This window comes from Cervus canadensis, chromosome X (genome assembly GCF_019320065.1).
Source record: "Cervus canadensis isolate Bull #8, Minnesota chromosome X, ASM1932006v1, whole genome shotgun sequence".
Taxonomy (NCBI): domain Eukaryota; kingdom Metazoa; phylum Chordata; class Mammalia; order Artiodactyla; family Cervidae; genus Cervus; species Cervus canadensis.
Genome location: NC_057419.1, coordinates 142,172,630 through 142,196,986, shown reverse-complemented (window position 1 = coordinate 142,196,986; position 24,357 = coordinate 142,172,630). Strand labels below are relative to the sequence as shown.

General features: G+C 46.7%; 1 protein-coding gene across 6 annotated transcripts; it reads right to left on the bottom strand.

Moving 5' to 3' along the window:
• Nucleotides 1–6,525: 6,525 nt before the first annotated feature.
• Nucleotides 6,526–24,098, bottom strand: ZNF275 (zinc finger protein 275). Of its 6 annotated transcripts, none has more exons than XM_043458770.1 (4): nt 23,945–24,098; nt 13,594–13,701; nt 12,808–13,080; nt 6,526–12,512 (listed from the first exon to the last, which is right to left on the bottom strand). In XM_043458770.1, the coding sequence occupies exon 4, from the start codon at nt 12,484–12,486 to the stop codon at nt 11,356–11,358; it is 1,131 nt and encodes a 376-aa protein (XP_043314705.1). In that variant the 5' UTR covers nt 12,487–12,512; nt 12,808–13,080; nt 13,594–13,701; nt 23,945–24,098; the 3' UTR covers nt 6,526–11,355. The 6 variants fall into 6 exon arrangements, with proteins under 6 accessions (XP_043314705.1, XP_043314706.1, XP_043314704.1 ...); XM_043458771.1 differs by having other exon boundaries at nt 12,808–12,998; XM_043458769.1 differs by having other exon boundaries at nt 12,808–12,892.
• Between the last annotated feature and the right edge of the window lie 259 nt (nt 24,099–24,357).

Sequence of the window (24,357 nt, the reverse complement as noted above, 5' to 3'; positions counted from 1 at the left end):
TCACATCTGTACATGAATACTGGAAAAACCATAACTTTGACTATAAGGACCTTTCTCGGTAAAGCAACATCTCTGTTTTTTAATATGCTGTCTAGGTTTGTCATAGCTTTCCTTCCAAGGAGCAAGTGTATTTTAATTTCATGACTGCAGTCACTGTCCACAGTGATTTTGGAACCCAAGATAAGAAAATCTATCACTGCTTCCACTTTCTCCCCTTCTATTTGCCCTGAGATGATGGGACCATATGCCATGATCTTCATTTTTTGAATGTTGAGTTTTAAGCCAGCTTTTTCACTCTCTTCAAGAGGCTCTTTAGTTCCTCTTCACTTTCTGCCATAAGGGTGGTGTTATCTGCATAACTGAAGTTATTGATATTTCTCCCAGCAATCTTGATTCCAGCTTGTGCTTCATCCAGTCCAGTGTTTCTCATGATGTACTCTGCATAGAAGTTAAATAATCAGGGTGACAATACACAGCCTTGACATACTCCTTTCCCAAATTTGAACCAATCTGTTGTTCCATGTCTTGTTCTGTTGCTTCTTGTCCTGCATACAGGCATATACAATATACAGCAAACTAAATTTCAGATGGATCAGATTTAAAGATTAAAAAATCAAAATCATGAAACTACTAGAAGAAATCATGGTAGATTTAAAACATAATGTTAGAGGAGGAAAGAACTGTTAAGGTATGACTTAGACCTGAGAAGCCAGAAAAGAAAAGAAGATAAGAGATAAGAGACTAGCTTTTGCATTAAACAAAGCATACAAAATAGGTAGAAAAATGGCAATAACTCAATAGAAAAATGGGCAAAAGCTATGAATACAGCTTATATGAAAGAAATACAAATGACTTCCAGATGAGAAAAATTAAAATGACAGTGAGCTACCTTTCTCCACTTACCAGTTTGGCAGCAGTAGAAAATTGCCAGCACACCTCATTGGCTTTCTCTTGCGTGGCTGATGGGAGTTGGAGCTGGCACAATTTCTATGCAGGTACTGTGGTGACATGTCTCAAAATTGCAAATTCATATGCCTTTTCCCAAGCAATTCCACATCTAGGCATTCATTCTACACATACATTCGCATATGTGTGAAATGAGAAAGGAATACTAGACATTAAAGAGACATGAAGAAAATGAAGACACTAGGTACTCATATGGAACCATCTCCAGCATACATGGTTAACTTTAAAAAGGAAGGCAAAGGAGAGTGTGGCTAGTGTGCTGGCATTGGTGTAAAACAAGAATATGTGTGTATGTGTGCACATGTACATTAATAGAATATTGATGGATAGCTGTTGAAGCTGGATGATGGGTACATGCCATAATATTTGCTGTTTTGTGTATGTCTGAAAATTTCTATAATGAAAGTAAAAAATATATACCTAGAATAACGGAATAAAATGAATATGTCTAGAAGGATACACAAGAAACTAATAACACTGGTAGCCTCCATAGGCACTGGAACATAGGAACTGTGTTTGATGGAGTAACAGATACACAAAAACAGGTGGTTAAACACACCGAGTTTATTCTTCTCATGTATTGAGATGTTTGGAAGTGGACAGTTGCTAGCTTTGGTTAGCTGCTGAAGGATACCAAAGAGAGGTTTTTATTACTTTCTTGTCATTTTCCTTACTGTGCCAAGATTGCAGCTGAAGCTCCAGCCATCAAATATGTGTTCCAGATTGGGAGAAAGAGACCAATATGTCTTATGAATACAAACAGAAAGATAATAAACCATATCCTTCATCATGCCCAAATAGGGTCTTCCCAAAGAAATGCAAAGATAAATGAATATTGTCAGGGTTATGGATTGCAGTGGGGATGTAACCTGGTCTGGAAGAAAGAGAATAAACAAGATTCAAGGACCTAAGGTCCCTGAGAGACTGTGTGGGGCAGAGCTGCCCCATCAACCTGGACCCCTCAGCTCAGACTTAAGTGAACAAAGAAAAATCTTCGCTCTTCCGTAAACCACCACATTATTGCTGGCCTCTTTGTTGAAGGTGCCTAGAGCTGCCCTACATCAGCATCCGTCCTGGGTGATGGGGCAAGGCTGCCCATGCAGCATTAGTTTCCAAATCCCTGCAAGGCACCTGAATGTGACTAAGGACCAGGAAAAAAAGTGGTAGTCGCTCAGTCATGTCTGACTCTTTGAGACCCCACGGACTGTAGCCCAGCAGGCTCCTCTGTCCATGGAATTCTCCAGGCAAGAATACTAGAGTGGGTTGCCATTTCCTTCTGCAGGGGATCTTCCAGACCCATGGATTGAACCCAGGTCTCCTGCATTGCAGGCAGATTCTTTACCATTTAATTGTGCCATATCCATGCTGTGCAATGCTCAGCTGTAGTTAAAACCTTTCCCAGAGACACTTAGTTATATGAAGAGAGCAAGTTACAGAATAATCATATAATATGAGAAACTCTCCCAAACATATATATGTACCTTTATGCATGCAGATGTGCAGAAAATGTCAGGAAGAATACTTTGGCGCCTAGAGAGGGGCTAAAAGTATGTCTGCTTTATCCCTACTTAATATTTTTAAATGAAATTATATCCATTTTTTGATTGTGTCATTAAAAATAAATGTAACAGGATATTAAACAGAATGTTTGTACATTTAAAAATAATGGTAAACAGAATAATAATGTCATCTAGTGGGTTGGTATACCAGGACAGCATTCATTGCATTGAGTAAAAGAACTTTAAGAATGAAATTTAGTATTCAGTTGTTTGATTCCATTTAGGTCATAAATGTTTTCAGAAAAAGTCCTGTGGGGAATTTTCATTTTGTAAGGGAAAATCTCCAAAGTTATATATAACTGGGTTTGATAAATCATGTCTGATTCTGAAATAATAAAGAATTTGAATGTATGAAATAAAGAATTGAGTTTTAGAGAAAAACAAGGCTCTCAAGACAAACTAGACTTTTAAAAAATGCTTAAACTGCTAAAGAAAATTTAAAGGAAATCTTGTCACACGAAGTGCTACAGAGGCCGAAGGTTCTCGGTGACTAAAGACAATGGGTTTTTGAGATTTGACCGAACTGTTAATCCTAAATACAAATTTCCTTCTGGAGAACATGCTACATGTTCTCAAATTCTTGCAAAACATTAGAGGTCATGCTGAGGCCAGCGTAAAGCAGGCAAATGTGCAGCACAGGGACCCAATGAATCAGTCACAGGCAGCTGAGAAGCATGGTTCCTAAAAGTCGTAGGATGAAAGTGGATCACAAAATTATAATAATAGTTACACTTGGAGAAAATTTCAGAATGACTGAATCTCAGAAGTTCATTCCCTGACAGTGAGACATGGGGTTTGGCCTTGGCCATCTTCTGTGCCCTTCTGTCAGGCTTGGTGTTGTGAGACTTTTTGAGGTTCAAGGTCAAGAGTCCCCATCCCACACAATTCAGCATATCCCATTCAGCTTTCCAGAGTGTAAGTGGCTCCTGGTCTGGGTCGGGGGGTGGAGGCTTCTGAGTCAAGGTCAAGGCTGCCTCCGTTCCCATCCCCCAGGCCCTGCCACTCACCCACTATTTCCCACTGGACTTTGCAGTGGCTGTTCTGGAACATTCAGAGGCCTGGGATGAAGCCGAGCCTGAGCAGGTTTCATGGCCCGTGACATGGCTGGGGTCTGGACCCCACCCTCCTGCCCTCACCCCTACCCAGCTCCCTGGGGCCCTCCCCGCCCTCCCCCAACTTTTGGAGAGTTCTGGGCTGCACCTCCCTGTGTCTCCCAGTCTGTAAAATCAGCCCCTAGCTTGGAGGTGGGTGCAGGCCCAGGGATGGGGAATGAGGGTCTCCCTGTGCCCCAGCTCCACAGGACCGGTCTGACAGCCAGTGTCAGCCTCCTGCCCCCACCTGCACGTGCTGCAGAATCCTCTGAGCACACCAGTGCCTCAGCTCCACGGAGATGCCCGCCAACTTCTCGTCCACCAGGTTGAGCAGAGTCATGGGCACTGCCATGGACTCCCAGGCTAGGCTGAGCCAGGGTGGTCTTTGGGATGTAAAATCAACAGGACCAGAGGATGGAGGGAGGGGGATTCGTTTGCTAATCTTATACTGTGTTTGGCTCTGTAGTTTTTTTTGTTTTGTTTTGTTGTTTTAAAGTGAAGTGTAACCGGATTCTATTAAACTGCCCAAATCCCAGGAGCCCAACTTGGTGAACACAGGTCCCACTTGTGGTGACATTTTGGTTATACGTCTGGCTTGCTCTGGTGCTCTGCCCCTGGGGGCAGGAATTGCATCATCTCTTTTGGAGCCTGGCAAACAGAAGGTGCTCAATAAGTGCTTGTTGAATGAAGCTCAGAAAAGGGGTGAGGGGTGAGGGAGTACAGGGTTTTCTCCACTGTCCTGTCTGAAAACTTTGGGGGCCATTTTTTTATTATATATTTTAAAATATCTGAATTAAAGCAATAATATGTGCTCAGTGGTTACAAGGTCAAACAGCTCACCAATGGGTAAATCAAACTCACAAATGCACAAACCCAAGCGAAGCCCAAGTCCCCTCACATCCATTAATGGTGGGCAGGGCACTCTTGCCCACATGCATCTCTCCTTTCTCCCATCACCAATGTGAAGGCTTCTGCCCAGTCCTGCTAGGCCACTTCAGACTCATATCAGTGATGCCCTTCAATGTGAGGCTAGTGGCAGCCCAGCCGTCTCTTTTGAATGAAATGTGTTTTTAGCACAGAGCTCTGATCACGACCTGGGCCATCAGGGCTGGCACCCAGCAGGTGCTTCGCCTCTCTTGGAAGAACTGGTGAGGGTGGATCTCGAAACAGCTCTGGAAGCATCAGGCTAGTGGGCTAGGAGACTCTTGGGACTAGTCTGCATTTTAGCAGAAGCACTTCCTATCTACTTACACACTTGCTATGGACTGAAGGTCTGTGTCTCTTACAAGCACTCCCTTTCTACTTACACAATTGCTATTGACTGAAGGTCTGTGTCTCCTCCAAATTCATACACTGAAATCCTAACCCTCAATGAGATGGGATCAATAGATGGGGCCTTTAAAGGGCTTCTAGGCCAGGAAGGTGGAGTCCTCATGAATGGAATTAGTGACCTTATAAAAGAGACCTGAGAAAGCTCCCCCACTGTTTCCAACATGGGAGGACACAGCCACATATGCATGAGAAAGCAGGTCCTCACTGGATACTAGCTCTGCCGGCCATGATTTGGACTTCCCATGCTCCAGAACTGTGAGCAATCAAGTCAGTTGTTGAGAGGCCACCTAGTTCATGGTATTTTTATTACAGCAGCCTGAATGGACTAAGACAATGCCAGTGGCCCCTCTCAGGTGGTATGTGAGCTGGGCAGAAGAGGGCTGGGACAGAGGGCCATGGGTGGGTGCCTCCTTAGCAATGAGGGAGGCTCGGATGCTGGCCCATGAGGTGGGGGTCTGGGGTCAGTGAACTCTCAGGTAAGACTTCTGGGAGGACTGAGTGGAGGGTGGTGTTGAGAGAAGCTCCAGGGCTCTGGAAGGCAGGGGCACTAAGAGAGGAGCAGAGATGAACATTCTTCACCCCCTACTAGAGGCCCACAGGACACCAAGAGAAAAGTCCCAGCCTGTCCCTTCTCCCCAGGCCCATTCTTAGAAAGTGGACCTGTGGCCTTGACTTTTGCACAAGGCAACTTGCCCAAACAGAGCTTGCACATGTTTGAAGGAAAAAGAGGTGAAATTCTTGGTGGCAAGCACATCATGATACCAGCAAAGCAAATGAGTGGTTCAAGCAAAGATGGCTGGGCTCTAGGTTGGGTGAGGCAGTATCAGACCACCTGCCTGGAAGTTTCATTTGGGTAGAGTAATTGACAGGACCTGGGGGAAAGAAGACATAGGCCTTGCCTGGGCACCTCCAGGGAGACCAGGTTGGTAGGTGGAGTCATGCTCCTTTCCAAAATGCTCCTTTCTCTCCTATTGGGGCACATTGTGGCCTGGAAGGGGCCAACCCACACACTTCCTGGAGCCCATTTTTCACTTGGCCTTCCAGAATGGGGCAGCTGACTCCAAGGCAGAGCTCTGTTTGCGTTTCGGAGGGTCAGGGAACCAACAGCCTGTCCTCGTGGCCTGCCTTTTCTCAGGCAACAGACACTACAGAGGGGGCCAGCCACGGACCACCAAGAAGACTGACCTCCTCCCTCCCACTCCTACACAGCCCACAGAGGCTGGACAATTCTTAAGTCTCAGAAGCCCCTTCTGTCACCCCATTTCTGATTTCTAGGGGGAGAAGCTAAGGGGAAAGCTGGTCTTCCACTTACACCTGGAATTTAGACCCAAGGGAGAGCCTCAGCTGTGGTGGATGGAGGCACCTGGCTGAATGACAGGGCCCTTCTACCAAGGGACAGCTCGAACTTCCAGGAAGACCAACTTTCTGTCTCCAGGGATCCCTCCTTCTCTTCTAGGCATCCAGCAGGCAGTTGCAGGGCATGGGGGGAGGCAAGACAAGGGCTGGAGTCCAGAATGTGGAGAAAAAGGGAAGAACTGATAAATCAAGCTTTGACAAAATAAGTCAAGGACAACCAATGCCATTTAACATATATTTATTGAAATCTACTCGATGCAAGGCACTGTGCTAGATCTGGAAGGGGAATCAGATAAGAAGGGCCACCCCTGTCTTCTAAGAGCTCACAATCTAACGGGTTGGGGAAGGTGGGGAGAGCAAAGCGCTAGTGCAAGGCTGATTATAGTAACTGCTGTAAAACAGACAAGTTAAGGAGACCGGGGAGGAATGAGAAAAGAAAGCCAACAACCAAAACATGAACTGGGGCAGGGAATAACTGTTCTCAGTTCTGCAAGTAACACTGAAGGCCATGTTTATTTAAAGAGACCATTTCTACTTTTGAAAATAACCACCCGAACAGATGCAATGAGAACTACACATTGTAAGTATACTAGCTATCCAGAAGTTATCAGTTTCCCAATCTGACAGTTGGGAAGTAGCTGGAAGTAGCTAGACACTTCCAAAATCAAGAATAGGGTGAGCAGTGACTTAACTCATTTCCTGGGGCAAACATGGGGTCAGGAAAGGAACAATGCCCAGACAGAAAAATCATTGGTCAAACTCAGCGAGACTGGGAGGCATAGATTTGTATCCATGTTAGCAAACAGAATACCACATTGAAAAGAGGTGTTTAGAACAGTCAGGTGGGGCTTGGTCTGGGGACAAGGGCTGGGTAGGACATGAGGAAAGTCAACCATGTGATTCTTCTCAGGAAGTGGACAAATGGGGAAATGCAATTGCTCTTGACAGACTGTAAAAAGCAGAGGCCCACTCAAGCTGGCTCAGGTCAAGGGGGTCTACAGCCGGGACACAAGTGGACCAGGGCAGTTGCCAGAGATCCCAGAAGGGAACTGCCAGGCTCCCTTGTGGTGCTGGGGTCAAGGCTCTCTAAAGGTGCCCAGCAGGAGTCCATAGATCTTCAAGCTGGTGCTGCCCATCAGGGCAACTCCCCTAAATCCCAGGTGGATCCCTCTTCCTTCCAGCACCAACTAGAAACTTCTGTTTTCTTATTTACACTTCACAGAGAACCCTAAAGATCTGGTCCATGTCTCCAGCTCTGTCGACCAGTTACTGCCCGTGAGTCAAGTGTTCAGTTCTGGTTGAATGAACATGACCTTGATGGGGTGGGGTTCACATAGCAGACAACAGGGCACAGCCCCAGGCATGTGGAATGCAACCCCATGCGAGAGAGATGCCCACCAGGACAGGGTGGGGCTCATTTTGGAAGCTGGAGAGTGGGTAAGACACAACTAATCCACACAGTTCATCTTATTAAGCAGCAGAAGTGGTAAACGGTTACTTTCTTCTGAAAATTTCAGCAAGTATTCAAAACTTTAATAAAAGTGATGGGAGGTTTTTTTCAGAATATAAGGACCCATTTTGAAGGACAGCTGGCATTCTACATAACCAACCTGCTCTCCATTTGCCTTGCAAAAGGAATACGTGTGATTAGAAAGAAAAATGAAATGAGGTAGATACATAAATGCATAGACAAGCACACACGACAGCAAGTCTGATCACATTTTGCATCTGATGTAGCAGTAGACCTAGAGAGTCCAAGGAAATTCACCCCCTCCCCCAGGGACCCGAGGCAAACACTGAACTCGGTGCAACTACAGGACACACGTTAAAGCCACAGAGAGAGCATGGACTTCACCCACAAACACAGTGACAGAAAAGATGTGTTCACTCTGGCGGACGGTCTGTTCAAGAGAAAATCATAGAACTGAGAATGGAACAAAGGAAAGGAGGGCATGACAAGGTGCCGAGGTGCCAAGGTGCTGGGTCCTGGCTGGGGACAAGTGGAGTGGTGTCGACGATGCTAAGTTCTGAGTTAATACTGCATCTGGATCCTTCCTAAAACCCAGGCAAGATATGGCAGGCTACTTCCAGGTTGTGATGCCAGACTTGGCCCCATGGACGCCAACATTCATTACCAAATGACAGTTGCAGCAAATATATCATTAACAGCTTGAAAAGAGAAAACTGATGAGACAGGAAGTAGTGATTTCAGACATAGATTTACAACTATTGCAAGAACTGAGGCCCCCGAGCAGAAAGAATTGCTATGTAACAAGATCTGTCAGCTTCTCTCCAGCCTGGGGGTCAGGATGGAGATGTTGCAGAGAGCCACTGGTGTGACCTGGGGGGGGGGCCAATCCAGAGTACCTCTGGCTAAGGTCACAAGGGTCACTGTGGGACCCTGTTTCCCAGCCCCAGTGGGCCTGTCAGAAGGGTGCCCTTCCTTGGCAGGCTCTCAAGTTCCCCCTCTACCCCGGGCACACCTGCTGAGAAGTCACGCTACAGGGGCCAGGTTCTTGGCTAGCCCTTGCTGCTGTTCCTCCTGGGGGAGGCTGCTGAAAGTGAGAGCCCAGTCCCAGGATGACCAATTTCTATTTCTGTGCCACACGGGCTGTCATCAGAAGGGCATCATTGCCCTCCAAACCCTTGTTTTAACTGCCCCTCTTGGGCAAGGCTGTGGCAAGTCACAGCCCAGGCCTGGTGTGGCCATCAGAGGGGCAGGGTTGTCTTCAAGCCTTTGTTCTGTCACCCCCTCACAGATGTGGATACAGGAGGTGACATCAGAACACACTGGTGAATTTCCTCCTAGTCACCAAAAGTGGAAGCCACCGAACTGCTGACCTCTTTCTAGTTCCAGAATCACTCTCTAGCAAGAGGATACCATCCACGTGACAGCCATCAGTCGGTTGAGTCTTCGTGTTTGAGATGTCTGTTGGGTGGATCTGCTGCTCAGGCACTGAATCCACACCGAGCCATGGCCAAGGCTCCCAGGAGCTGGAAGGTTGGCCAGCTGCTGCCAAGACCAAGTTTGGACCGCCCCATTGATCCTGACCCATAAGTGAGGTCCTGCCCCACTGCTGAAGGCCAGGGCTATGCTGAGGAACAGTCAAGAGTGTTCTGGCTAATCCAAGATGGAAATTTCTCTTGAGTGTCTGGGTGGCCAGGTTGGAAAGTCAAGTACTGCCCACAGACATGCAGAGTCTTCATCTTGGATGAGGAGTGAGCCTGCATCTCTGGCCCATTTCCATCCAGCCTGCCCACCTGGAGCATCCACCTTCTGGTGGGGCAGGACTTTCAACTTTTCATTTGTAATTCAATATCTAGAAGAAAATGTCATCATCTCTAACTACTGAAGCAATGGAAGTTACGATTTAACCGACAACAATGAACGCTTGGATATGTAAAAATCAAAAGCTTGCACAACAAAAATGTAATAAAACTGCTACAAAGAGCAAATCAATAAAACTGGCAAAGAGATCATCACAATTGATATAGAAAGAACTGCTGTATAAAGTCAATATATTCAAAGGTAACTTGATAACTGGTCAAAGGAGATGAACATACGATCTGCATGCGAGGAAACAGAAACAGTATTTTAAGCCATCATGTGAGAGAAAGAAGTTGAGACTAGGAGTCAGGAGCCCTGGGTTCATCCCCAGTTCAGATACCAGTGAGTCACAGAACAACAGCAATAACCATGGAGGTGATGGCAGATGACTTCACTGAGTGTGTACCTCTGTGCCAGGTGAGGCATCATGGTCCTTGTGATAACCTTAGGAGGTAGTCCTGTGATCATCCTCATTTTATAGAGGTGGAAATGGAGGATTGGAGAAGTACCATCTAGGCCCCATATCAGGAGAGGCTATTGTTCCCCCGGAGGAGGCATCACCTTATGCTTAAGTCCTTGGGATGTTATTGTTATCATGGTGATTGTCTCTCAAATACTTGACTTTGAATAGTCCTGCTTGGGGATGAGACCCATTAGCCTGAAATAAACTCCAGTTGATGCTAGTTTTGGATATGCATGGGAGTCACCAGGTTGAATTGGTTTAAGAAAAAAGGACACAAAAGAAATGTAACTCAGATTCAGTACTTCTTAAGAGTATGTGCTCACAATGACAAGTTTTTAATGCTTTAAAAAAGCCTTTTAAAGGTCATTTAAAAAAAGGAACACCTTATGTGGGTGCATTGTAGAACTATAGGACAAATTAAAAAAGGACAACCATCATTCTAATGTTACATGAACAGGTACTTATGGCTTGTGGGAGGTGATTTCTAGTGAGAGCCTTGTGCAGGGATTGTCACAGTGCTACGTGGCACACAGCTCAGATAGATGGAAGCCACTGGATGGGCTTTAAAAATGATGACTACAAAGGGGCTCTGAGGTTGGTGAAGACGGTGCGGTTAGAAATGCATAGGAGGAATTAGGATAAAATGATCTCATGGAGCAGAGTCAGGCAAGAAAGGAATATTTTCTAAATTAATATATTATTATATATAACGTGATTTATAATAGGTATGCATAACTAAAATAATAAATTAAATATTATAAGACATTTGATTATTCTATTTACAACCCTAAAAATTTATAAATTCAAGTAGGCCAAAAACTTTGGGGTGATCGCTTTGTTAGGGAAAGTCGGGATTCACAATCTACGGACACCATCGTTGAATATCTCTGGGTCTCCGTTTCCCTGAAGGGGGAGCTTGGAGGAGAATAAGCATCTCCATTCAGTTCCACCTCCCACATCCAGATTTCTCTTCTCTCATTCTCCGATTCAAGGCCTATGGGTTTAAATACCTTGAAGGTACTCGAGGCCAGTTGAACCAGCCAAAATCAATCAAAATGGTAAAAGCTACTCTCGATAGGCAAAATGGGAAACACAGACACTTATAAATTGCTGGTGGTAGTATAAATTGATTTCAACCTTTCTTGAAGAGAAAATATATAAGCACTACAAAACTGTTCATCTCCTTTGACTCTGCCCTCCCCCTCTAGGGACCTGGCCCCGACAGGAATCCGCTGCCAGCCGTGGGGCTGCGAGCCTCGCTTACTCGTGGTGGGTTGGCTGATGCTTCTGCAGCGCTGACCGCCTCTTGAACACACGGCCACACTCGCTGCACTCGCAGCGTCTTGCTCCGCTGTGGGTCCTCCGATGGCGACTCAGGCCAGAGCTCCGGCGGAAGGCCTTCCCGCATTTGTCGCATTCGTAGGGTTTCAGTCCGCTGTGGATGCGCCGGTGTTTGATCAGGTCGGAAGGCCCCCGGAAGGCCTTGCCGCAGTCGCCGCAGGCGTAGGGCCGCTCCCCGGTATGGATGCGCTGGTGCTCCAGGAGGCTGGAGCTCTGCCGGAAGGCCTTTCCGCACTGGCCGCACTCGTATGGCTTCTCGCCAGTGTGGATCCGCCGATGCTTGGTGAGCTCCGAGCTCCTCCGGAAGAGCTTGCCACAGTGGGGACAGCCGTAGGGCTTGGCTCCGCTGTGGATGCGCTGGTGCTCGGCCAGGCCATTGACTCCTCGGAAGGACTTGCCGCAGTCGTCGCAGTCGAAGGGCAGGTGGCCGGTGTGTATCCGCTGGTGCTTGAGAAGTTCCTGGCGATCCAGGAAATCCCTGCTACACGTCTTACAGGCAAAGGGCTTCTCTGTAGTGTGCAGCTTCTGATGGCGGAAGAGGTGGGTATTGACCTTGAAGGAGCGGCCGCATTCCTCACAGTCAAAGGGCTTCTCTCGGCTGTGGACGCGCAGATGCTGACTGAGGCCTGCGTTCTTCTTGAACCTTTTCCCGCATTCTTCACACTCGAAGGGTTTCGCCTCCTTCTCCATTTGCTCCCTCTTCTCCACGGCCCCGTCGAGGACCCAGCTGGGGCCCGGCTGGGGCTCTGCAGCCACGTGGCTCTTCCTGTGCTCATTTAACTCAGCCACCCCGTAAAAGACCTGCCCGCAATCACCGCACTCCCAGCCCTTCTTCTCACTGTGAATTCGCTGGTGCTGTACCAGAAGGACCTTAAGCCGAAAGGCATCCCCACACTCTTTACATGCAAAGTGATGCTCTACAGGCAAATTCTGGGGGCTTCCTCCCTTCCCCCCGGAGTCCCCATTCTGTTTGACCTCAGGGCTGGGCTCACTGGCCCTAGGGGAGCTTGTGGAGGCCATCTCCTGTGACTGTGCGTCTTCATCCATCATTGGCTGTTGGGTTGCCCAGATGCTTTCTGAAACGAAAACCACAAGACACTGCAGTCTCAAGAGGAGGAAGGAACAATCACAGCAAAACGAGTGAGTGTCAACAATCACTTTGCTCCTGAGACAGCTGCTGACCACTTGGCAGGAGATCACCAACCAGAAATAAGAACAGTAGATGGAAAGGACATAAGGGCCTGGTTGCTGGAAGCTCCCTCTCAAGGTGACTGAGGATCAAGCCACACCCCAAACATGTGGCTTCCTCCCCAAAGGTTCAGCTGGGCCTCCCCCATGATGCCCTGACATTTCTTTAAATTTTTTACTCACCTGAATGTTTAGCTCAATCCACGTTAGGGGATGGCTCTGACTTGCTCCAGGTGAGAGACCAAGGTGAGGGTCAAAACAGGAACTCCTTCTCGTGGAAAAAGAAACAGGCAGTAGCAGCAGCCAGAGATGACATCAGGTTGGGGCCTTTGAAGGGGAACCTTTCAGTCCTCAAGGGCTGGAGTGGCTGTTCCCTTAGGCAAGTCATTCATTCATATCAAATGCCTTTCCCAATGGTCAGCTCCTTCCAGGGGCTGCATGAAGCAAGCTCTGGGTCTATCCACATAGAGTACCAGGTCATCTTCCTGAGGGGTGGATCCTCCCTTTCCCCTGTCCACTCTCCTCAAGGTCTGCACACTGAACTTGGGGTCCTTCCATAACTATCAAAGCTGACCCCTGGCAGTCTCTCCTTCTAAGAAGCCTCCCCACCTCACACATGCAGCCCCTCGTGGTGCAAAGGAACTTGCCATGTCAGCCTCTCTCAACAGTAAACTACAATAAAGTTCCCATAAAATTTACATAATTTGTGGGTTAAAAAAGTATTTCATTATGGTGGCCAGTTTGTTCTAACTTCTTTCTAAGCCGGTATGAGTTTGGAGGGACACCCGTTACTTTGACAGGTCGTGTGTAGCAGACCCTCTGTATTTCCTTACAGCCCATTCCCAGGGAGCATAAGCTGGAAGTTGGGCTTGTGTGGGGCTATGTCAGGTGCCCCCTTGTCCCACTCCCAGCTCTGTAGGACCATGAAGCTGGTGGCAAATCTTGTGAAAGGGCTGGGGTCATCCTTACCCACAGATATCACGTTTCTTCAATATGCTGAGGTCCTCTGCTCAGGGTCCAGCCTCAATCACTCCCTTTGATGAGGTATTGTGCCACGTTACCAAACGTCACCAAATCCTGAAAGAATTCCCAGGAACAATCTGTCTTTCCATCCATTTTAGAATGAGGCAAGGGCAGTGCCAGTAACCCCAGGGATGAGAGGTGAGAGTCTAGAGTGAGTATACATGCGAACATGGAAATCTAAGTATAAGCCTCAAGAAGTCCTAGAAAGAGAACCTGGCCACGTGCCAGGAGACCTGGGCTGTGGCCCTGGCTCCCATTGTCTTCCCAAGGGATGTTAGCTCAATCACTTTCCTGTACTGAAACTCAGCTCCCCAATCGGGATGATGGAAATTACAAACCCAGCAGGTATCCATTCCTTGGCAGACTCCGGGGAGAGAAGCAGAAAGATGGAAGAAAGATAGCAGCTGGGGTTCAGGCCCTGTTGTGTGTTATGCTGGGGCAAGAGGCAGAGACCAACACTAGAATCAGGAAGCAGTGACAGGTTCCCAAGCTAGGCTGAGGGAGGCACAGCTCATCTGAGCCTCAAGCTCTCCAAGGGGGCACTGCCAGGACTTGGTTTCCCAGAAATGGTAAGGAGTTGGACAGGACTTGACTTCTTGGGTAAGGGCCAGACCCTGGGGATCAGGGGGAGCTAATGAAAGTGGAAAGAGCCGCGAGCAACAGCAGCTTTGCCTCTGGGTCCCATGGGATGAGACTGGTGATTTCCTTTTCACTTGTTTTAAATCTTCTTGAGTCTTCCCTTGCACAGAGGCTGACTGACAAGCTAGAACATGGACATACCTAAGAAAACGTATCCCAAACAGTGGGGAAACTGGGCTGGCAGAGAACTGATACAGGCAGCCCAGAGAGAATCCAGACAAGACAAATGAATGTTAGCCCAGGCACAGAGAGAAGACAAACTCAGACTGAAAGCCAGTGGCAGGAATATTGGCTCTCAGAGACAGGTTGGCCATAGGTCTCCTAGCAATAGGCCTTGGAGAGTTTCATGCTCACACTGCACAGGAAGGCAGTGTTCCCCAAAAGAACATCAGAAGAAATAACTGGGAAGTGAGAGATCCTTTTCAACTTTGTAGGGGCAACAAAAAAACAGAGGCTACTAAAAGGAAGGGAACAGGAGCCAGGGCTTCCTGACTAGCAGTAAGGCCCTCAAAAGTCCATACTCCACCCCACTGAAACAATTCATCAGGTGACAGCTTGCAGACAAGAACATTTCTGTGATATATTTGACAAAATGAAAAGTTGAACTATAGCTGGAAAAAGACACCTCAAAAAAAAATCTTCAAATACTAAGTTGCTAAATAAAGGATCTGAACCACATGTGCAAGTTGCCTTTTTCTTTCAGATCCCACCACAGGTGTGTCTGCATCACAGACTGCCCACTTCAGTGAGTTCACAGAACCAAGAACCCAGTTTCTGTTCTGCTATCAAGTCAATTCGGTTCATAGTTAAATGAAAAGAAAGCATTTTTACACTAGCTCAAGGAGTACAGAACCCAGATACTTCAGAAATGCTTTTTCATAAAATTAGATGTTATATTAAAAGGGATGGGCAGAGACTTCCACTTTTGGCCATATGGAATAACAAGGAACAGATTTAATGTCTTGTCATAAATAAATACAAAACTGGACAAAATAGATGTGAATCAAAAGTTTTAAGTATTGGACAGCAGGCAGCACTGGATGATGATCTTTGTAAGAAGAGAAACAAATAATGTAAGCTTTATCAGTGTCCCAGATATCTTCCGGAGGCAATTTCCAGACTTAGATTATCCAGAAAGGGGGACCAAACAGAGCTCGGTGGCTTTATTATCAACACAGACCAGCATTCAGGGGCTGAGGCAAAGCAGAGTTTCAGAAATGAGGGAGCTATGCAGAAAAAAGAGCTCAAATAAATCTTCACAAGATTCCCCTTGAGTCTTTTCTGACCACTAAGCCATGCATGCATACAATAAAACTCACAAAGACTAGGAAAACAATGACCATGAAGTTGTAAGTTGAATAATTCCTAAGACACACAAAGGTAGGGAGATATTCAGGGTCCAACCAAACAGAGTATAGAATTCTGAGAGATCATCTGAGGTATTCAGTAGAGAATCAGAGAGGCCATGCTTTAGTAGTAGGACTGATTTATCCCTGGAGCCAGAGTGACCCTGATCTGCTCTAGAAAAACAAAAATAGGCCTTGAAGGGATGAAAATATTCCACAAGCAACTACTTTCAAAAACAAAGTCTAACTCTTTTCACAGTGAAACAACAAAATTCAGACATTTAACAACATAATCTCTACAATGTTCAACATCCAATAAATAATTAAGTAAATGCCAAGAAGCAGGGAAAAAATGTGACTCATGGAAAGGAAAATAATAACAGAAACACCCAGAAATGATCACTGACAGACAAGGATAACAGCTAGTTTAACAATGTATAACTATTTAAAGAAAAACAGGAACATAATGAAAGAAATGGATGATAAAAACAAAAACTGAATGGGACTTATTGAGGTGAAAATTGTAACATTTAAAATGAAAATTTCACTGGATGTGCTTAACAGCAGATTAGATACAGCCTTCTCCCCCCAAAAGATTAGAAAATCTGAAGACTTAGCAATAAAAATTATCCCAAATGAAGATCAGAAAGAAAAAAAATATTTAACAGAATTTCAGTGACTTAGGGATAACAGAAAGTGGTCTAACACACACGTAATTGGAATCTAAGAAGATGAGGAAAAATGGGGGGTGGGATAAAAGTATAATTGAAGAAATAATGGTTAAAATTTATTATTTTCTAAATTGGATAAAACCTAGGTCCAAGAAGCCCAATCACCCCCTAGCAAGACTAAACAAACACACAAAAAACAAAACCAGAAAAAAACCCCACACATGTACACTAAGACACATCATAATCATATTGCTGAAAACTAGTGATAAAGAAAAAAATCTTAAAGCAGCCAGAGAATAAAAGATGTAGTATACAAAGGAGCAAAGATAATAACTGCTGACTTCTTATCAGAAAATGTGCAAGCCAGAAAACAACTGCATGACATTTTTAAAGTGCTAAAGGGGAAAAAACATGTCAACCAAGAATTCGATATTTAGGGAAAGTATCCTTCAAAAATGAAGGCAAAAAAGAAACTTTTTTAGACAAAGAAAAGCTGAAAGAATCTGTCACCAGCAGATCCACACAATAAGACATATTTAAGAAAGTTCTTCAGGTGAAGGGAAATAGTACCAGATGGAAACTTGGATCACAAAGGAATGAAGAACACCAGGAATGTAAATATGTGCTGAAATATAGAACACTTTTACATCTTTAAGAGAAAGCTGAACATTTAGAGAAAAAAATAGTAAGGCAGTATGGGGTTTATAGGGCTTCCCTGGTGGCTCAGTGGTAAACAATCCACCTGCTAAAGCAGGAGATGCAGGTTCGATCCTTGGGTTGGGAGGATTCCCCTGGAGAAGGAAATGGCAATTCACCCCAGTATTCTTGCCTGGGAAATCCCATGGACAGAGGAGCCTGGTGGGCTAAATCTATGGGGTTGCAAAAGAGTTGGACACAACTTAGCAACTAAACAAAACCAACAATTGGGGTTTATAACATATATAGAAATAAAATGTAAGACTGTGTGCTTTAGGAAGCCCTCCAAGCCTCTGATGCATGGCAATAGTGGAGACAGAATACAATTCTAAAAAAATAATCCAAAAGTAGGTTAAAAAAACAAATGAAAATGAACAGTTAGGGCAAGCAGAAACAAACAGCAAGAGGCAAATGTAAACACAACCATATGGATAGTTAAGTTAAATATAAATGGACTAAACACACCAGTTAATTTGCAGAGATTATCAGATTGTATTTTCTTTAAAAAACTCAATTATGTGCTGTCTACAAGAAATTTTAAAGTTAAAGACTTTAAATGTAAAGAGAGAGATAGGTTAAAAGTAAAAGGATGGAAAACAATACAGTATAACCAACAGGAAGAGTGTCAGTAATCCCAATGTCATAAAAACAAGACGGAGACCTTCCTGAAGAATCCTAGAACTCAGAGCAGGAAGAAAACTGGTGAGCTCAAGCATAAAATCAATAGGTTGTAAGGGACAAAAAAAAAAAAGACATAGGACAAAAGATAAATAAGTATATGAAAAGGAAAAAAAATCAACAGGCGGCCAATACAGCATGATACACAGCAGATTACAAAAATTTGAATCCTCCTTCAAATAAGATTATAGACAGTAATTGTTTATTAAAAAATCACAGATTGTAGAGGAAGGGGAAAGAACAGTATATATTTGCATTTTAAGGAAAAAAAGGAATAAACTGAGAGTGACTCACAGTTAATGAGCACATCTAGACTGCAATGTGCACCACCCTGGGGTAGAGTCCAGGTCTAGAAGGGTCTTTAGCTTTCTGTTTCTGTAATGAATGTTTAGTAACCAAGCTGCATTTCTTTAAAGTAACCAGAAAGGAACAACAATTTTAAAAGATTTCAGTAGACTTTGGATAAGAAAGATGCTCAGCATGTGAGAAGATAGGGCCGAGGCCAAGAAGACAAGAGGGAATAGTCCTTGAAGCTGGGTAATGTCCTGAGGTGCCCACACAGGTAAGCCACAACAGAGGAGGGCTGGCAGGAATGCATGGGCAGTCCCAGAAAGCTTAGAGGCAGGTCCATGGGATTGTGAATTCCTGGAATCATTCCCCCAAACTATAAGCAATATGACAGGTGTGAGGGAAAGCCTCCTTTGACCCCAAAGTCCACAGAAACTCTACTTCCATCTTTAAGTGACTCCCTAGTGTGTGAGGGAAGCCCTAGGTGCCCAGCAGCCAAGCCTTCTGTAACCCACTGTCCCCTGGGCAGGGCTTCCTTCTTCCTGGTATACATCTGATATCTGGTTTGACTTTGGCTTCCAATACAAAATGAACTGGTCATCGATTATTTACACAGTTCATTCTAAAAAACTGACTTCTGATTGACATTGAGGTTTTGTTGCCGAATGGAATGAAGAAGAGAACATCTCACCTTCACCTTCTGAGCAAAATGGTCTGTTATGAGCCTCGCCTCACCGCCCTCAGGCCAGAGACCTAAGGCCTTAACCCACTCCAAGGCCCTGGCTGAGCCCACCAGACCCATATGTCTCAGTCAGTCCTTCCAGACACTCAGCTTTCATCCCGTCCTAAATACACCAAGGCAATAATCCTGAGAGCCTGTGAACCTGCCTCAGGTGGCTCCTTCGAAGAATTCGGGCCTCACTCAATTGCCACCTCCTCCAAATGTCTTCACTCTCCAGCTCCATCATGGTTTACTTATAATACATTTCACTACCTAAAACTTACCCTCTGAAATTGCTTGTTTTTACCTGATTCTCCCTGGGGAAAATGTCACCTCTCACAGGATAGGGCCCTTCTCTTTCTTGGCCACCCCTGAATCCCCAGCATTCAGGGGGCAGCAGCTCTTAGTGCTCAGTGGACATGTGACACCCTGTGGGGGAGGGGTGAGTTACATAACTTTCATTAACAGAGCACCTACTATGCATTTGGCACTGTGCTTCTCCCTTCACAGGCTTCCCTGGTGGTGCACTGGTAAAGAATGTGCCTGTCAATGCATGAGATGCAGGTTCAATCCCTGGGCTGGGAAGATTTCCCTGGAGGAGGAAAGGGCAACCCACTCCAGTATTCTTGCCTGGAGAATCCCATGGACAGAGGAGCCTGGCGGGCTACAGTACATGGGGTCACAAAGAATCGGACATGACTGAAGTGACTGAGCATGTAGATACTTCTCCTTTAAATGTGCAAAGAGTTGGACACAACTGAGCGACTGCTTCCATTTCCGAGAAGGAAGAAACGGATCTGAGGGGTGAACTAAATTGCCTAAGGTCTAGCTCCCAAGATTTGAGGCATTTTGAGCCACACCAGAGAAGAGAGGGAAGTAATATGCCACAAAGTAATACCTAACACTGGGCCTTATCCAAAGGCCAGGCTACTGTGTCATTGAAGCCTAATGGTATTTATGGGTTTAGGGGACTTGCTTTCAGTCCCATGCACAACAGATACACACGTCATTCTCTCACTCACGGTTTTTCCAAGCCACCCATGCTTAATTGAGCAGGTCCTCCTGAAAAGTTCCCATTTAATTGAGCGGATCCTACCAAAGTGTTTTCACTTAATTGGCATGAAGTCCTGGAGACACAGCCCCCAAGTGAATTGCTAATTATCTTCTCCAGTGTAGCAACAGGACTGGCCCTTCCTGTACCAGGCTTTCCCAGGGGATTTAACCCAACTGCACTTCAGATCACCACCCACAGTGACAAAAGACTATGGACACATGGAGACCGTGACAGACAGAGGCCATTTCAAAGGTGTCCATAAAAATGGGAGGGGAAAAGTGAGCCCTACTTTCACAAAAGGAAGATAAACTCTGCATAATGAATCAGGTATATTGGGGAAAACCTTTATGAGACACAAAGGAAGATCATTTAAAAATGATCCACTGCAGTTAAAAATAAAATCATCATCAATCCTGAAAACAATCTGATAATTCAGAAGCCATGGCACCCAACCACTCCACTTTAAAATGGTGGAACTAATCTGGAAAAGAAGCTGGGCTCCATGACAAAAGTGACACACACAGGTGTCTACTGCCTTCCAAAGGTGGACCGTGGGAGATCAAGGTCAAATCGATTCCAGGCACAATATGAAAACCATTGTCGTGTACTCGATGGATACACAGGGAGATCCTGACCTTGAACGTGAGGCACTTTCACTCACCATGGACAAGCATACCCAAATCTTTTAAGTGCACTCCTTTGCCCAACCAGCAAAGAGAAGTCGGTAGAAAGACTGTGGGAAAACAAATCTTGGCCTCTTGATATAAACAATATTATCTTTCTTCTTTAAGCAGGATCTTTAGTGTAGTCTAACAACTCTGTGCTCCCAGAGAATAAAGACTTTATCAGGTTGACTGTGGATTCCACCCTGGAGCTAGCCAAGTGCCACAGACTCTGCAGCTGCTTCACAGACACATTTCTGAAACATCATGCTTCCTAAAACCTGAGAGTTCATGTGAGTGAATAAAGGTTCCTGATAAGTGCTTTAGATGGCAATGTAAATTTTAACCAACTTATTTAAATCCAATTTTCTGTATCCAATCAGAAACACTGAAAACCAAAACAATCATTTCACCCTGATTTGAAAGAACAGAAATTAACAGCTGAATTTAATGTAGCCAAAAGCCAACATTTGTCACAAAAGCAGGGAATACTTCAGTGTCTTCTGGTCACCTTGGAGCTTGGGACCCCTACTGAGGGTGTCTGGTTACTAGGAAAGGTCACTTCTGAGCCTAAGAGATCAGCAGTAGACTGATTTCATGGCACAAGTAGCCAGGTTACCTCCTCAGCAGATGCCAGTCTTCCCTGGGCGATGGGAGCAGGGGAGAGGGAGCAAAGCCACGCAAACTAGAACTGGCAGCTTCCAGAAACTTCGAAGGGGTGCCAGAAGCACCTGGTCTCCCTGGAACATCTAGATAAGGACCGAAGCAGAATGTTCCCAGACCCTAGAAGATAACAGGTGGCTCAGGGTGTTCATTTCTGTTCTGGGCCAGAGCAAAAATGCCCTGGAGGGAATCCTTATAGATCAAACAAGAGACTGCACTTTCTATCATCTAATTCAGATAGGTGCCTTCAGCTCCCTCTCCCATATCTAACCCCAATCCTAAATCATCCTATTAATCACCTGGATTCCCAATTATCCTTACTGGATATCTGTTCTCCCTTGAGTTGTGTTGCTCAGATCAAGAGAACTATATCTGGACAAAGATGGTCCAACAGCACTGGCATATATAAAAATATAAGAGCTTCCAGAACCAAAACAATACTTCTCACCACCTTGCATCCCCATGAGGTCTTCTAACAGCACGGCCAGCTTTAAGGCCAGCAGATCTGGTCTATAAACATCCAGCCTTACCCAAAAGAGACATACAGAGATGGCATCGTGTCTCAGAACAATTCTAAGCGATTACTCAGGCAGGTAAAGTCCTACTTGTTGGACTAAAATAATTTGGGAAGACAGAACTTGGGGACAACTTCTGGGAACATGTCTTTTTGGGTCACAAGTGTTCAAAGGACAGGCTGTGAGACTGAATACACTGTTGAGATACCAATCCATCCGAGTCAGGCAATTCTGGGATGCCAGGGCCTGAGCTCTCAACTCATCCAGCCAGGATGTGGCTACAATGCCCATTTGGGCTCACCCTGTACTGTGCACATGCACTGCTACTAGAATTGAATTCTAAAAGGCCAATAGAGAGGGTGTCTCACCAGGAAAGTCTGTTTCTCGGGATGTTTGCGTCTGTGTGTGCCTTTTTCTGTGTGCGTGGGTGGGAGGCATCTGTCTCTGTCTTCTCCAGTTTTCCTCTCTCACTCTGCCTGGGCACCTGCCCCTCTCTGTTTAGGTTTCCATTTTCTTTGCCTTCTATAAAAAGCCAGGAGGTAGACCAGAAGGGGATTTTGTAGTGTTTGTTGTACTTAATTGAGGGAAGGTTTATGTTCCCATTTCCCCAAGAAGATGCATGCTATCTTACTGAAAATGAAAATAAAATTTAAGTATAGCTTCATTTAAGTTACACTGTCCTGGATATGAATGATTCTAAATGGGGATGAGGGATGCTGTGCAAATACCAAGGGGCCCTGGGCCAGTTGCGGAGTCCAGGCAAATTAGGGCCAGAGTAGACGGGTGTGTTAGACCCCTGGCTTGGGGTGTGCTAACAACTCAAGGGGCAGAGTAGCAGGTGTAGGTGGGGATGAGAAATCTGCATTTTCAACCAGCACTCAGGATACTGGGATGCAGAGTTGTGCCTTGTTAACACTGGGCCCATCTAGAATCTGGAGGCTTCCTCACCTCCAGTGCTCAGCAGACAGGTTTCTGGCCCATGAGCCTCTTGAATGGGATGCCACTCTCTGACGACTGTCAGATCTCTGGGCAGGGAATTCACACTTTCTAGTGATTTTCTAAGGGGTTTCTCACCCAAAGAAGGCTGAAAATCAGTGTTCAATAGAATTCTAAATGCAGATCCTAAGACATTTTGAGAGAATGGATTGGACTGCGCCAGGTACTGTGCAAGCTGCTTTGACTTAAAGGCCCAGTGGGGGAGGGAGAATGGGGGATGGGGTGAGGCAGCATTAGTACCTAGAGGGGGTGCTGTTCTAGCAAGCCCATCTGAAATCCTTTGGTAAAAGAAAAATGTCAGGTCTGAGGTTGAAGAGGAAATATTTCACTGACCAAGGAGACTAGAGGGGGCTGATGGCCCCTGGCTGGGCCAACGCTGGCTGGAGGGTGTCAATTGGAACAGGGTGGGACTTCTGGGAAGAGGGCCAGTGTGTGTGGGGGGGTGAAAGGGACCATGGGCTTTTTGCCGCAGGCCTGTGTTGGGGGGGAGGATGGAAAAAGACATGTAATTAATCAACCAAATATAGACTAGAGGAGGCAGTAAAGGAGTTTGGTGGTGGGCACTGGAGAGGGAGATGTAGCCCGAGAAGGGCGACAGAAAAAGCTCTGTTCAGATCCAGGGCCTTGGGCTCGTTTTCACCAGCAAGGGCTGCCCCTCCCCCTTCCTCACAGCCCTTGGGCTCTAGGCTACCCCCTCACCCTCCCTGCCAAGCCGAGGCTTGATCCCTTCCTAAAAGGAAAAGAGGGACTCCGCCTGCAGGAACCGTCCCCAGTACAGCAGGAACCGTCCCCAGTACAGCGTCTCTGGCTGCTGTTCAGCCCCTCCCCCAGACGGGGGAAAAGCCCTTTAACACACACTCCCCCACACAACGCCCTCTTCCAGTCGGCCTTTTCTGCGCTTGGGGCGGGAGATACCCCTCTTTCCATAGTGGCCAGTTCCCATCCCCTAGTGTCACCCCCAAAGCAGCGTAGGCCTCGGCACGTCCAGCGATTCCCGCCCCTGACCATCGCCCCCTGCCCGCCGCGGTAAGGCCTTCGGCCTCCTCTTGCCCGCCATCTCGGACCCGTCCCCCTCTCCAGCTGGCCCCAGGGCAGAGCAGCTTCCCGCGGGAACACAAACGCTCCTCCCCAACAAGGTTTGGCCGCCTTCTGCCCCCCTCCCCCCGCACACTTTCTGGAACACTCACCCCAGTTCTGCACACTCTCCTGGGCCGCCCCCTGCACATCCTCCCGCGGCCCAAATGATCACCCGGGCCCCGCACATTCATCCGCGGTCCCCAGCACATCCTCTAGCGGCCCGCACGCTCATCCTGGCCTCGCGCACCCTCCCGGGCCCCGCGCACATCCTCTTATGGCCCGCACGCTCACCATAGCCCGGCAGCGGGCGACGCGCGGCTCTTGGCGGAGCAGCGCTGGCGAGGCCCAGGCCCCGCGTGGCAGGAAGCGCCACGGAGCAGCTAGCGCACTGCTGAGCCCAGCAGCCCAGCGGCGCGTTTCCGGAGCCGCGGGCGCCGCCGTGGGTAGTGAGAGAGCAAGGCCCCGCCCCGACTCCGGCCCCGCCCGGCCCGCCAGTCTCGATTGGCCCGGAGAGGGGGCGGGACGGGAAGGGGGTGTGGCTAAGCCCGGGTTTGGGGAGGGTCAGGCCCGACCCTGGGGGAGCCGCGAGTGCAGGCCAGAAGCTTCGGTGGAGGCAGGAGGCGTGGAATGAGAGTACTAATGAATGAATGAATGAGTAAACTAGCGAATAAACTGACAAGCCTACGAAGGAGGGAACGAAGAAA

What these genes read in the sequence shown, in the direction of transcription:
- ZNF275 (XM_043458770.1), bottom strand. Translation starts at nt 12,486, where the DNA reads ATGATGGATGAAGACGCACAGTCACAGGAGATGGCCTCCACAAGCTCC.